Here is a 16,088-nt window from a genome sequence, read left to right on the forward strand (position 1 = left end):
GAAGATTTCCATATTTGCGGGAAGCATTTCGACTGTAAGGATTTGTTGAAAAGTTGAGTCAGAATAGGCAAAAGAGCAGCCTTACAGTGAATAAGAATTGCACTGGGAATGTTGTCCGGCCCAGAGGCATACGAAAGCTTCTTTTGCGATATGGCAGCATCGACTTCATCTTCACTGATAGTAGATGTGGATAAGTCAACTGCGTCGTTTATTGCGGAAAGTGCTGAAGATAGGTTGAGAGGTTTCGAAGAATTGCAGGTGTACACGGAAGCAAAATGTTCTACAAAACCTTTGCAGAGGTCATCTTCACCCGAAATGATGTTGAGTCATGTTGTTAATGAACATGAATGAATGTTAATGAATGTTAGGGCATGTTGCTAAGTCGTACGAGTTGACGACTTTCCTACCAGACCGGCCCACGAATTGGACTCTAACTCGGGAATTGCACTCGAAGGTTATCCTGGCTTTCCATTATAATTAAGAACTGAACAGAATATTCATCAATGTACGTAAAGTCCTCTGAGAACTTCCAAATTAAATTCAAAATTTCCAAAGAAAGTTTAGAAATTATTTATTTGGTTGTCACTACTGAGTAATAAATGAATATGCTCTCTTTGACACTTAAAAAGTGGTTGAGGTAATAAAAAAGTATAAAATAGTTAATGACATTATTTATTGTTCTCGTAGTTCATCGTAATTCATCTTTGTTTCTTTATGAAAACTTATCATACAACCAATGTTTTCTACAGTGTTCTATAACAATACATTTAATATAGTTTACTCTCATACGAACAATAGCTATATGACATAAAGAGCTTAGAGTTATAGGACTTGTTTTAATAAAATGAAAAATACCATATAAACGATGTTCAAAAGCTTAATATATGTATAGTTTTGTTGTAAAATTCACTGTTTTTTTTTTAATTTGATACACAACCAAAACGATAAAGTGAATATTTTGCGAGTCTGATATTCGACTAATGACGTGTACTTCTTAAACTACTTTAAAAAAGTATATTCAAAATAGTAAAATACTGCTCACAATGTAATATTCTGTACATAGTTACATCATTCTATTTTTTCGTCAAAAGAGTAAAAAAATATGTATGTGTCTAAATTGTGTTTGTATGCATTTGTGTGTATGTGTTTTTCGGGTTATTGTTGAGGCTAAATGGCCTCAAAAAGGTTTCGGGGAGTTAATTTTACACAACAACTAACATAATGCGCATGAGGCGAAGGAGGTAGCAAACAAAAAACACTTTCCCATAGATCATAATCCGTTTTCTTTGCCAACAACCCCAAAATGATAAAGGCAAGCAAATAAGCAGCGGAAGAAGGATAAAAAAGGAGTTAAAAGCCGGCCCCATACATCGGTCGGTTGCATGATGGTCAGTGAAGTAGAATTTAATATTCAAGGGTTATTAATTTTCCAATCCTTCTGTCCATCACCGTTGAAGCGTAATTTGTCCTGCAGCATGCAACTGATCCTTTCGCTCTACCCGGCGGGAGTAAAAGTAGCGACCCGTTACGGTTTATCCTTTGCTTTTTGCGTTTGAAATTAGCTCTCTTTGCGTTCCGGGAGCTCGCTGCGTTATTAGCAGCTGTAACGGTTTGTCGAGGATGAAGTTATTGGAATAGAACTAACTTTGATTGATTATTACATCCCGTTGTCATGATCCCGATGCGATGTTACTCAGCTAATGAGGGCTGAGAGAGTTGTTCGCATATTACAATGTGGTCATTCACGTCATGTTAATCGCATGAAATGTGTATCTTTGTCACTTTATCACAAAGCAAGCCTTTTTCTGTTTATGTCCCGGAGGAGTTTCGTGGCTTGGATTTGCTACAAATACGAACAGATTTACCGGTGACGTCAGCCATATTCATAGCGTCTTTCATTTGATATTTAATAATCCGGTGCGAGTTTCTTATCTGCTTCACGTTCTTTCTCTTTTTTTTTGTTACAATATCTCTGCGGCGTGTTTATTTCCATCCCACCCAACCGCTTGATGGCCACTTCAAAGGAAGCTGCCGGCCCCATTTCACGTAATCAAAACTGCACTCGAGAAAATGAATGCGAAAGATCATCAGCATTCGGGAATCGCGAGACAAAACAATATCCCGCGAATATTGCTTTATGATAATCTCGAGTACAAACGAAGTGGAAGAAGGAAAAACAATGGAACAGCCGCAAGCACGCGAATGGAAGCGCGCAAAAGGTTCGTGCAGAAGAAGTAACGGTTCGTCGCGCAAGCGGTGGCGTAACCGATGGTGTTCGAATGATTCCCCAATCCTCGCAACGTCCGCAGCACTTGACCGCGTTTGTAATGTAGCAAGCGAGCTACGGACTGCTTTGGAGAGAGAGAGAACTTGCTTTCGAGTGTTTTCTTTATCAAAGTTTGATATTTTTCCTTTTTTTTTTGGAACACTGGAAAAGTGTACGTTTGCATTAGAATGGGAGCTGCTGCTTTTTATTAATACACATTTTTGTGTGCCGTGATTGTTGACTGAATCTTAAGCTTCTAACGCTTTCTTTTTTTGTCCAAATTATTTTGGCTTCCAAGAGAATCAAATCCAAATGCGCTGAAATCTCACAGTAATCTGAAGTCTTCACTTTAGCGTGGGGGTATGATGTTTGCGTACTCGTCCCGCTTGTAGTGTGACTTAAGTGCGATCCAAAAAAAACACGGTACGGTGACAATGCAGCTTTCGACCGTGGACCCGTGGACTGAGATCATCTGTCATGAGCGTCCTTTATTCAGCTTCTTCGGCCACCGTCTCCAGGGGAATGAGCATTTTCCCTTACTGTCAAATCGTCGCCGGGATTATGCTTCATTATCCAACGATTAAGAGAGTTGTTAGCCGAGGCAGGATTTGTTGTGCGATATACCTTCAAGCAGCAGCAATTCGCTTCCACCTACCGGTACGATTCTACCGCCAACAGCACAGGTCCGGTCTGATCAACTTGTTCGGTCACCTTTTTAGGCTCGCCCAGTTTGCTTCAGATTCTCCGATCCACCGAAAGGTAGGAAAGAACGTACGAACGTACATACAATACACACAGAATGCTGCGTATGGGGCAGTTAATAATTTCATCTTTTGGCCCTTCCCCAAAGGTCACTGCGGAAGCCACTCTCAGGAGTCTTGGGCAAACATTCTTCGACTTCGAGAAGCCCGCGCTGGTAGGGCGCACCCACTCGGACACACCTGGAGCGCGCCCAACGGGAGGGATCGCCCCGTACGGACACCAGATGTGTGATGGTTTATGTGTCCGTTTTGCGGTAAGCTGCTGCTTCGTTATGTTTTGGCGTTCCTGGGGGTTTGATAAATGTCCAATGTTTGCCCATTTCTGTCTCTATGTGTGTGCGTGTATGTTTATGTGTGGCCTACACCCGACCCGGCCAGGGGAACCAATTCCATTTGAATACCTCACGGGGTTGCGATGATTCATGGTAAAAGCCCATTCCCAATCCCGGTCACATCTTCGACCTCCCCCGGGGGACTTACGAGAAGGTGGGGCGCGGGGGTACCGTGAACGTGAGACGTGGGAAATGCTGCTGGCTGCCGGACCCGAACTCCGGTCAGCTTGGCATATTTCACTTCGTACCTTTTTATGTCATCCCCGGGATTATTGGAAAACGTTTTATGACAAAGGAATCCCCCAATCTAATTTATATCCGACTACACACATGTGGCCCGCCACCAACTCGGAAACGGCTGACAGAAGCAATAAGCGACCATTTTCTGCCCGGTGTCCCGACCATCAGACCAGAAGCCGAAGCAAGTGCGGGGAAGCGGCGATGGGACCGTTTTCCATCGATTAGGATGATTAAGACGAAGGATGGAGCTTACATACGAATAATCATGCGTACAACCATCGGTTGGCTGAAAGTGTTGATGTTTGGTCGATCGTTGAGTCGGGAGGGTTTGCGTCTTACGCTTACTGAGACGCTAATTTCTCCTTGCCAGCAGATGTGGGAAGACACTGCTGTAGGAAGTGATTGAATTATTCATCATTAAGCTTGTTTGCAGAGCTTGAAATCAAGATATTGAATAATAATTAAGGTGATAAATGCAAACAATAAAAGTGCATGCCTGTTCATAAAAACGAGATCAATGTGCGTGATATTCGAGAGTAACTCATTTAATTAAATTAAATTTATTAGAAGTAATGTATCTGATTTTCATGCTATGTGTTTTACAATAATCATTGGATTGTGATTCTCAGTGGGTTCAATAATTTAATTTATCTCACTAACTGAAACTATTTAGTATCTTTGTGGTCTATAACGTAATATATATACATGTATGTATATATATGTATGTATATATGTATATTTTTTATTTTTTATCAACATTTGAAAAATCTACATCACATCCAAGATAGGAAAAAAAGATTTTAACTTAACCTGCTTATAGCCTAACTTATACCATTACGAAACTCCATTTTTAGTTTAATTCCATTTTTAGTTGAATTTTAACGATATCAATGCATTAGAACTATTAGGATTATGAGCTTGAGGGTATTTTGGTGGTAAGGGAAAAAGGACAAATTTCATAATGCTCAAGATTATGTCTGTCGAAATTATTGTGAGTCCATCTACTATTGAAGTTTTCTTTAGAAACTAACTAATTCTATGTTAAGTTTTTCAATTGTGTGGAGAATTTTTGTTCGAAACCGTGGTGGTACATTTAATATTGATTTGAGAAACATATTTTGTTATTTTTGGAGATTAATTTTATGAGTTTTAGCACAACTGTTCCAAACAGGCAAAACATATGTGATATTAGGTCTTATTATTGTGTATCGTACAATCTTATTGTCTTACCTAAGTGAGCTATACAAACTACGAAATTCTTTTTCACATTTTATGATACTATTTTCTACATGCGATTTGAAAGTCAGACTTTTGTGAATGTTAACACCAAAATATTTGACAGGTTGTTTCCACGGAATGTAAGAATTTGATATTTTTAATTGACTTCTAGGGATTTTCCTACAACTTGTAAGGTATGTGTAGAACAAAGCTTCGGGCTTGTTACCGTTAATCTTTAACTTTAACACAATTCTTGGAATAATTGACAAGGGCCGAATGCTGAGGCAGTAATCGCAACATCGTCGATAAAAAGGTATTGAACAAATTTTTATTTTATTTTGGAAAGTCTGAAATGAATATATTGAATAAAAGTGGAAAAGAACGCTTCCTTGCGGCACACCGGCTCTCGGAATATGTGCTTCAGAATTGGTGGACTTAATTATTAATTTATTTTTCTTGTTAGTGGAAAAAATTGTATTTAATGTATCAAATAATTTAGTAACTAATTTAATGTTTACTTCCATTACAAGACAAAACAAATATTGATGTTATATGATGATTTTCATCAATTTATAATCAGTGCTGTAAACAGTTACTAATATATTGTTTAAGAGATTCGAAATGGTTCAAATATATAATGATTTTTACTGCTCTTCTCAATGTTCCACTTTTATATTTTATTTCCATTTTGATTTGGAACATATTACTCCGTACATTTGACAAGCCAATTGTTTTTATTGTAACATATTTTTTAATTTAAATTACATAGGTTTAAAGCACTTAGACCAAGCACTTACAAAAATCGCATCAAATATATTGCCACAAAGACTCTAGGGAATAAACCAAGTTCTGCTAGTTAAAACGATAAAAAGCAATTTCCAATATGAATATTATTCTTAAGTATAGACCACTTTTCTTAATTGCAATTACAATGTTCTCTCATTAAGTAGGATATTTTTTAATTGCAATTTTAAAAGCACAGAATAAAACGATCTAAAGTAGAACAAAACAAGCAATATGTCTATATTTTCAATTTCACCCTAATTAAAAGATTCCACCGCTCTTGTGTGAAAAATCCTCTCCAAAGGTAGTGTTGTTCCTCGTATGCCATACCAATCTCTGGCTCACGTCCACCGCCATGGCAAGCCCATCAATTTTAAGCTCATTAAAGCACTACCCACCAATCTTTCAACGCATCCCGAAGTATCATTCACCCGTCGTGCCGGTTGTTGAACTGCTTACGCGACATAATCACCAAAACCCGCCCGCTGCTTAATGCAGCAGAAGAGATATTTGAATCGTCGTGAAAATTCCCCTACCCGGCGCGATAAGATCTTGACCCGGCTAAAGCAACATAAACAAGCCATAAAACGGCCCGGAACCGATTCGGGAGCGGAACACCCAGCACGTTACTGCAAACTCCCCCCACCCAAAACAGTTCCCATCCGGTGCCACTTTCGTTAGCTTCTTTACGCATTGTGTTTAGAAATTTCCCGTCTGTTCTTTTTAGCTCACCAATCTCGTCCCCTCATTCGTTGACTGGAAAGCAAACTCTCGACGGCTTGACGAGCGCTTAACATCTTTCTTTCGTAATGTTATCAGGATAAAGAAGACTGCGACTATGACGATGATGATGATGATGATGATGATGGGATGTGGTGCCAGTTTTCGGTTAAAGTCGACAACATGACACCCGTGGCATACGCACAAACACACACACACACACCCTCACTCGAATGAACACTTCTTCTCCTTGTCACCGAATTTTGACCGGGTTCCCAAGTGACTACCGAAATCTTTTGTAAACTCCTGCCGGAGAAAGGCAAGTGCCACCCAACGCGAGCGGTGTTCATAAAATCTAATCGCAAAATGCCGGAAGGTGGGCGTGAGTGAGGCACACGAAGCTCCGGAAGGAAGTGTAAAGATGTTTTCGAAATCGACAACCATCGTTTGGAGGAAAGTTGATCCTCCCCTCCCCATGCAATGTGTGTGTGCCTCAATCAATCTCACAGCCACCAAAGTGTCTCGTCTCATTTTCCCTCTAAGGCCGCTGGCATGCTCCTTTGCAACTATCGACTTGATAATGGGCTTCCCGTTTTCTACGCGCTTCTAGATTAGCAAAACCGCAACCCGCAGGTCGATACACTCTCGCGAACAAAACTTTATCTTTCGCGCCATTTTGAGCCGCACGCCTGGTTGAGCAGCACCGAGAAAGGGAGGAGGTCGGTCGAAATAATCAATTATGGACATGATTTATAACTTTATCGCTTTCCCGGGCCATGGGAGTGGATCAGTTTGTTTTCCCCGTGTCCAGCAATATGAAAGCAGATGCTCCGGACATCGACAGGCTGCCGGTTTTACTGCTGCTGCCCCTTCGCTAGCCTAATTGACGCTAAACAATGGAGCAAAAAAGCGGAACAAAGGAAGCCCCCGTACGGTGCAGGGATTTTATTAAAACGAAACCGAAGCGAAGGAGCTAAAACAATTGGGTGCGCTTGACTCCTCCGCGCGAAAGGTTACCATTCAGTGCAGCTCGGTAAAGAACGGATCCAAGAAACGATAACATCCAAACGTGGCGCTCATAAATCATACTTTGCAGAAGGGAAATTTATTCACCATCTAGTGAATCGTCGGTGGCACTTTGTTTGCTTCACCTGCCCCGACAGACAAAACTGGTCGATCGGAAAGAAAATACCAACGTTTCCTCAATTATACCTCCGTTTGCCTCCGTCCAGTTGGTGGGATGTGTGACTGGCAGTGGATATAACTCATGTGAAATGGGTTCCGTGGGTTGAATTGATTTTCCCCTGTTCTACATCATCATCATCATCACCAACACCACCACCACCACTATCACGTAGGTGGGTGGATGCGTTGGTTGGGCGTTTGGTTGTAATGTGAATTATTATTAATTTCCTTCAGGGAATAATCATTTCTGTATTATTAAAAATCGTTGCCGTGTGCACAAAAAATGCGACGGCCTTGGAATTCGTGAGGGCATTCGCAGTGATGAAATGTGGACCGAAATGCGTGTGGCCTTCATTCATCTGAACTTCGCTGTACGGGCCTGAGGTAATGTAATGCTTTCTACATAAATAAAACACACATTTTTTGAGTGTATCATGCGTTTTATGTTGCATTACTTGGACGTTCGACCATCTGGGATGTTCGGTGGGTCTTTGTGATAATAATGTTAAATTCATTAATATTTTAATTTTACATTCGTTTAATTTTGAAAACTTTGCACTCTTTTACATGTAAAAAAAGGGACTAAAACAAACTTAATTAATTAGAATGTTGAGAATTTAAGTACTGCTACGGATATTGATTTACTTTTTTACCATAAGAAGTATTCGAAATCGCGGTACGTCTACAGACTGCCAATCACTTTCTAACAGATGCATCCAAGCCATGTTGCTACCTCATCTTGTGCCTACCAGGCCTTCCATATCCTCTTCCATTCCTTCCTCAATCCAATTTTATTGAGGCAGTTCAGTATAATCTACCTAAAAAAAGAAATACAATATTTTTTTACGTGACAAAATGTTATAATGTGTATGGACCGTTCATGGGTTTTTTTATTCATGCCGTTCGGATGCTGTACCGTATTGCAACCCGTATTCAGAAATCATATTAAAGAAATTCTCAGATTAAAAATTATACAATAATTGGTAGAACTTCCGTAGTGGGTAGTATCAATAAGGAGATAAATCACCATAACCTTTCAGCCATTCATATCCATGTTTTCTACAAAGAGAATCAGATTATTTACTGTCATTTTACATCAAACTAGTTTGATGTGGTTTTCCGTCACGGTTCACAGGCACCTCGTGTATTCAGTTCATATACATTCTTGTGAATTGTAAAATATAGTTAGAGGTACATTAAATGTTGATTTACTATATTTTGATTGCTTATTCTTGAAAACTCTAGAAAAAATATACTTATAAATAGCCTATGATGCCACGACTTTGACCAACAAGCTCCATTAATTCATGATTCGGTTAAAACTTCAAGTTTCAACTTAATAGAGTTTCAACTTAACCATAACATTTGATAGTTTGGCGAATTGATACTATTGATCTGTACGTTATCACTTATCATTATTGTAAGAGAAATTTATCTAATTTTGCCAAATCTCCAAACAGGCGCTATCATGGTGACAATAAGGGTAACATTTGTTTATGGGGGCATTTTCTTTAACAAATATGACTGTCAAAATTTTATTATTTTGCATTCAAAAATGTTGTAGTATCAATAATATTTAGGAATTTCACTGTAATTCTACAAAGGCATAATACGAGGTATATTTTAGGATGCTTTTATTTTAATATAACATAGCATATTTCAATCAAACACCATAAAACAAAACATACTACTACATGAAAAAATTGCTGTCATTCGATGAGATAAATGAGGATATATTATTAAGATGTCAATAGAAAATTTTTATCATAAAAAATCTTCTCCTGTCACAATTAATTTTAGCAAAAAGAATCAGCCGTATCACTATCACTTTTTGCTTCTAAAAGTGCATGTAGAGCTGATTGCGTGACCATAAATGTACTTGACTGTCTCATCTATTTACATGTAAGCGACTAAATTTCGTTGGGTATCAACAACACGTTCATGATCATCAGCTTCCCAAACACAGCCAAAGTAGCAAAAACGTGTCAATCGCAAATTCTTCCAATTCGATTCCGTGGACCTCACGGTAACAACAAACATCGAAATAAAACGTGCATACTGCACGACGCACGAGGGCGCGATTTTACAAAAATAAGCTTTAGGTTCCAGTACTTATGCACAGTTGCCGTTGTGCGTGTTAGGTTTCTTTTTTTTCTTTTCCATTCCCATCCTCCAATGTCACGAACGGTAATTGTGTCTCGAATGTCGCAAAAGGATTTTTACGAAGCTTGTGTGAAAATTGCTCTTCACGGCAAAGCAGCGGCAGAACAAAGTGCAGCAGCACCAACACGACCAATAACATGCGAAAAACACGGACGCGGGGGTTGAATGTTTGTTGACGGAAGTGTCGCAAGGTAGCGAATCGTGTCACGCCTCTCCCATCGACGCAGCAACACAACGCAAATGACATTTACTTCCGGTGGGGAAGTGCTGCGTTCTGCTAGCTTCATTTGCTCGCGGCTCCTACCAAATAACCTCGAGCGAAACACACCCATATTCACCTCATGATTGTGCTTCATTTATGGTGTTCTCCGACCATCTTTATCGGTTGGTGGGGTATAGATGATAGGCGCATAAAAGTAAACGACGGAGGAGGTTTAACCATCCACTCGACTTGCTCCACGGCGTGCACAAGTACATGCACACACACACTCACGCACACACACACACAGTAATGGTACGACGACTTTTTCCCTGGAGGGCATGGGAACCACGGTGAGCTTCGTTTGCCTTCCACAAACCAGCATTACTCCGGAGGCTGTGATGTTGAAAGAAGAGTGTTTATTCTACTCCCAAGGCACTTCTGACTCGAGTGTCCTTTGGTGCCGCCGTGCCACCCATACCTTGCACACTTCGCTGCCGAACAATTCACAACAACACGCGTTTCTCATCCTCGTCATCTCACATGGCCGTGCACGCGGCCGTACGGTAGCTTGCGTTCTATCCCATTTTTTTTTTCCTTTTTTTCATCTGTTTGCTATTTACTTACCTCTTTGCCTCCGCTTTGATACAGGCAGCACACCTACGCATGGAGACAACACACCGAAACCGTGTACAGCGTGTCACAAAGCCCTGTTTCGCGATGTAATCCAGCGTAGGCTCCATTCTCAACAGCAGCAGCAACAGCAAAAGATATAACAAATATGGAAATTCACCTACGACCCGACCCGGCGACTCACCTGCTTGGGTGCTGCGCTCGCTCTCAACGCTTCCCACCATTCCCACCGGAGTTGAACGTTTCCAATTTCCCGCCCAAACAGCGCCACAGCAGACACGTCCACCGGCAGACAGGAAAGTCAGACCGAAATCATCATCTAAATCTAATTCAAAGTTTACATTATCTCCCACTTCGCAAACGCATTATGGCAACCATCAGCATCACGGTACGATTTATGTTTATCATGTGGTGATTTCTGTGAGACGTGATGAATATGTTTGCAGTGCCGAGGTAAACACGGGTAAAGGATATGCTGCCTTTTGTGCACGTTTCGACATACCTTTCTGTGAAATGGCGTTTTGTTTCGACATTTTAAAGCATGTTTTATTCCTTTATCTGCCTTATTTTCAGCCCATTTTTGTCAAAGAATTAGTCCTGAGAGAGACGGGATTTATCATCAAAGGGTTTTCGAAAGTGTTCAAATAGTGCTTAAATATATCAATCTTATGGTTGGGTATGTGCGTGTGGGTGTTTAATTGGGAAGGTGAGTGATTTATGTCCGTCAAAAACCTTGGACAAAGGTTGTTAGCGTCTGTCGTTGAACAGTGAACACAAAATTTAACATGAATTTATGGCATTAGAGCTGATTATCTCCAATATCTGCCAATTCCATTGTTCCCATTGCCTTTTCAGAGTCAAGAGATTCGTATCAAGAGATTCTAACGCATTCAGCACAACCTCTGCAATTGACATGTATTCATTATTGGCTCATTAGTTTACGGTTTTGCATACGGTTTATCATTTATCATCTTTGATCTGCAGACGATGTCGATTCTTCTTTAAGTTTGTAAAAATAGAGTTGCTAGTTTGGAGCAATATTACAGATAAAAGGTGCTCACATGTCCTTCACATCTGGTTGTTCAAAAAAAACGGTGCTTACCTCGATACCTACCACTTGCTCTAATAAACTTCCAATAAATTAATCCCTTCACGGGGAAGGGAACGGAAGTTACTTCACGGAGTGTTCGGAAATTGGCTTTGATATATCATAGCGCGGTAGAAATTACTCTTCGCCATCACAAGAGTAATTGCTGTCCCAAAGTCTGACGAGATATCAGTATTGCCGCTGACGCCCATGCGATGGATTCCACTCGAAATTTGTTGACTCCAATTTTGGAGCAATCTACTCAATCTATTGACACGCGCTCGGTCGTATGTTTACGCAATCACGTCTATTGACATTTGGTGGTTATTTATGTTCTTTGCTGTACTTTTGGAAAGGTCAAACTGAACCGCACGCACGTATAGTGGTGCTCTATTACCAACTTTATCCAGTCGCTAGAAGATAGTACAGTATTTCTATTAAAAAAATAAACACAAAATAAATAAGCAACATATTTTTCCCCAACCAGACAAAACAATTTGATAGGCCTAATGGAGCAGATGGGGAAATTTAGTGAGTGAAGCTATATGTTTAGTATATTATACTTTGCATATTGGCATACAGCATATTTTGATCTCTGTACGTCTATATCGACACTATTCTAGACTAAACAATTAATCTCCTCGAACAAAATGGAATGCATCATGCAATGCTTGATCGAGATTGATAGCTATTATCAGTGGATCACACCAAGAGTAATAAAAAGCCAAAGCTTGGCAAACATATCAAAATTATTACATGTTTCTGTCAGCGTGGTGCTATGTAAAATGTTTCGTCGATTTTATTTATTTTAAGAACAAAATAAAATCCATTGACACACGAGTCACTGTAATTATCTGAATCGGTGGTCTTTCAATTAACGGTTTAAACGCACACAAGACATATAATTTCTCAATTTACTGTTTACCCGTAAATACGTGTATCGCACACAAATACTACTGTATGTTACACTTGAAAATTAAATGATGTCATACATGATAAGCGTTACGACCAAGCACCGTACCCTTCAATACACGGCACTATTATTAGCCATGCCTTGTCAGTAGGTTGTTGCAGAGTCCGCGAAAGAGATATTTTACACTGCAAAACCATGAACACATCAACACTCTCTACCGCTTTCGATGAGGTGGACAACAATACTCGGGTTTTGTAAGTAACTTCGAAACATCCATTTATTATTTTTAACTTATTGTATCATGTTTTAGATCACTCGTAGCAAGCGTTCCAGAAATCATCTCTTCTTCAGTGATTCATGAATTAGAGCCTGTTGACGACGCTCATTACAATATGAGCCATAACCGGCGTGGTGTGGCAGCTGTTTTTAATCATCGGAAATTTCTCCATGCCTCCGAACGCAAAGGTACCGATGCAGATTGTGACAATATTAGACAGGTGCTGATCTATTTACAGTTTGAGGTGCGTGTGTACGATGATTTAACGCGGAAAGAGATAAAACAAGTGCTCGACGATCTGGCGGAAGAGGACCACAAGAATAGTGACTGTTTGCTCGTGGTGATTATGACACACGGAGATGACGATGTTTTGCATGCGAAAGATGGCACTTTCAATGTAGATCGACTTTGGGAAAACTTTATCGGAGACTCGTGCCCCTCTTTACTCGGCAAACCAAAACTGTTTTTCATACAAGCCTGTCGAGGTAGCAGCTTTGATACAGGCGTTCATTTTAGCCAACGTATGAAACAGGTTGCTAAAACCGTTGTACCCTACGCAATGCAAGAACTACCACAACTGAGCATAGTACCCGGGTGTCCCAAGTCATCGATACAGTATGCTATTCCATCAATGGCCGATCTCCTGGTTATGTACTCCACCTATAAAGGCCATTACTCGTGGCGCAATCCTAGCACCGGTTCTTGGTTTATTCGGGCGCTGTGTGATGAGCTGCGGGAGCATGGAAATAGCAAGGAGTTGCTACAGCTATTGACATCTGTATCGCGCAGAGTAGCGTATGAATTCCAATCGAACGTACCCAATAACAGCCAAATAGACTGTCAAAAGCAAATGCCTTGCATTGTTTCGATGCTTACCCGACGAATTTATTTTTCAAAAAAATGAGACTTTTGTTTTCATTTCGATACGATACGATGGATGTTTAATCAATCAATTGTGTTTTAACATTACTTTAAGCTAGTATATTTATTACTTGCATTTTCGTTACGAAGAGAAATAAAATTTAAGAAAAACGTACAAACTTACAATCTTACAAATAAACTTAATTCATTCATTTTGACCGTGAATTGTCTCTTGTGTTTCATTTTCAAAAACTAATTTTGTAACAGTCCCGGCCTTGAGTTACAGACAAAGTTTTCGTGTAATGCAACAAGAATGTTTGCAACTTGTTTTTCATGAACACAACTTTAAAGGAAAATAAACCAGCTTTGTAAGCATCGATACAATGGACGGCATTTGTTTCATTGCATCCATTCTGCCCTTGCTCGGCATGTTTGACTGATAATCATAAGCTACTCTTCGCGAAACGCCCGTCAGCAGCTGCAACAATTCCATGTGCTTCCAATTCGTTTCCAATTCCACGCATAGTGCCTGTATAAACCAAGATCCTCCCCTGGGGCTTCTCCATGACACATGGCCCTTATATGAAGAGTACATCACCAACAAATCGGCCGTAGTCGGAATCACATACTTGTGCGATGAGAAATGGTCACTGTCCAAATCGCGACAGCCCAACTTCACCCCTTTATCGAATGTGCTTCCACGGCAGGCTTGTACGAAAAACAGCTTCGGCTTGCCAAGTAGCGTAGTGCATGCGTTGCCCATAAAACTCTCCCATAATTTGTCTACACTGTAAGGTCCATCGTACGCATACAAAACGTTATCGTCTCCATGGGTCATTACCATAACTAATAAACAATCGCAATCGGAGTGATCCTCACTGGCAAGAGCAAGCAACACGCAGAAAAGCTCATCACGACCAAGATCATTGTAGACACGAACGTCAAACTGCATACTGGTTAAGACCGCTGTTGCTGCATCACGATCCCTGTTGGTACCTTCGCGTTTGCTCATCAACTCGAAATTCTCATGGTTTAAGATGATTGCCATACCACGTCGCCGATGGTTTGTATCATACTCTTCTTCTTGTAGCGCTCGTGCATTCTGGGAACGTTGTCTTGATGCAATCTGATCGCTTTGTGTTATCGAACTTATGAAAAAAGAATGAAAATGTGTTAATTCATTACGTGGTTCGGTTCATTTGGTTCGTTTTATAACAATATTATGAAATTATTACTATTTAAAGCTACTTACGGTATATTTCCATCGTAAAATTCGTTATCCGGAGTGGGCTCAGGCGGTAAATCGTCCATTAAATTGCAGCTGCGTTACAAACTGCTACGTTGACGAGTTCTATCCTAATGGGTGGCCTATCGTTTCAGGTGTACTTGAGATACCATGCATATCATAGAGTCTTATCAGCCCTTGATCAAATATAAAATATAACCAGTATACCAGTATAGAATGTTCATTTTACCTGCCGTTTACCTTATCAATATATGATCCCATGAGTGTTAACGTTTGTATACGCTGATGATGTCACACTATGGCAAGTTTAGAATATCTCTATTATAAAAATCTAGTAAAGGCTGATCAGCATTACTTTCCAGCGGTAGCTTGGATGTTTTTTGCTTACTTTACATCCATACAATGACAACCACTTTGGTTACGGAAAACGCGACGCCGACTTGGTTTAGAGTGTTTTGAAAGGGATGGAGAAGAATAATACAAATTATAGTCAGAATTTAATAATTGAACGTTTTTCCATGGTCTTTCGATATTTTGCTATACATGGGCCTAATTTTTGGTTTAAGCATAGCTAAAGACTGTCTTCTACGACGCGAAAATAATTTTTTGCAATATTGACCAAAAGAACTGCCGGAAAAAAATCCGGATATATGAAAACATAGCAAAAACATTCATACGAAAAAGTAACTGAAACAAATAACCTTCTTTTAAAAGTAACGGGTCATGTCGGCCTCTATACAGGCTTTCGATACTTAGTACCACTTAGCCGGATAGTCAATCCTTGCTTAGGGCGACGGTCCATGGGGTGGACATGTTGTTAAGATGTCCGAGTTGACGATAGTACCTTGGGATCCCTCGATGCAACAAGAAATAAAAACAGGAAAACTGGACTGGATGGTTCCATTAGTGAGTCAGATTCAGGTACTATTCAGGTTCCGAAATATAAAAGGAAGTAGTATCAGGGCTCGGAGTCAGGATCTGTTCCATGACTGACATGGAATATTAATCAGTTCAACGATCAGTATGGGGTTCAGTTCCAATACAGAAAGGTGTATGTTGCAGGATCTGCATGGGATCAGGATCGGTTCCAGGACCGATATGGGTTCAGTGTAAGTTTTGGTGTGGGTTCGGGATCAATTCCAAGGCCGGTACGGTTTTTGGAGCCGTCATACCGGTATATATACAATTTCAGTAGCGGTCGGGT

The 16,088-nt window shown here is 40.2% G+C and overlaps 2 protein-coding genes across 2 annotated transcripts; one reads left to right on the plus strand and one right to left on the minus strand.

Moving 5' to 3' along the window:
- Positions 1–12,617: 12,617 nt before the first annotated feature.
- LOC120896274 (caspase-1-like) lies at positions 12,618–13,821 on the plus strand. The gene is made up of 2 exons (XM_040300266.1): positions 12,618–12,754; positions 12,811–13,821. The coding sequence occupies exons 1-2, from the start codon at positions 12,696–12,698 to the stop codon at positions 13,679–13,681; spliced, it is 930 nt and encodes a 309-aa protein (XP_040156200.1). The 5' UTR covers positions 12,618–12,695; the 3' UTR covers positions 13,682–13,821.
- On the minus strand, positions 13,819–15,212 carry LOC120896275 (caspase-like). The gene is made up of 3 exons (XM_040300267.1): positions 15,114–15,212; positions 14,891–15,023; positions 13,819–14,786 (listed from the first exon to the last, which is right to left on the minus strand). Exons 2-3 carry the CDS (start codon positions 14,947–14,949, stop codon positions 13,970–13,972), a joined length of 876 nt encoding a protein of 291 aa, XP_040156201.1. The 5' UTR covers positions 14,950–15,023; positions 15,114–15,212; the 3' UTR covers positions 13,819–13,969.
- Positions 15,213–16,088: the final 876 nt, after the last annotated feature.

Source organism: Anopheles arabiensis, chromosome 2, assembly GCF_016920715.1.
Source record: "Anopheles arabiensis isolate DONGOLA chromosome 2, AaraD3, whole genome shotgun sequence".
Lineage (NCBI taxonomy): Eukaryota > Metazoa > Arthropoda > Insecta > Diptera > Culicidae > Anopheles > Anopheles arabiensis.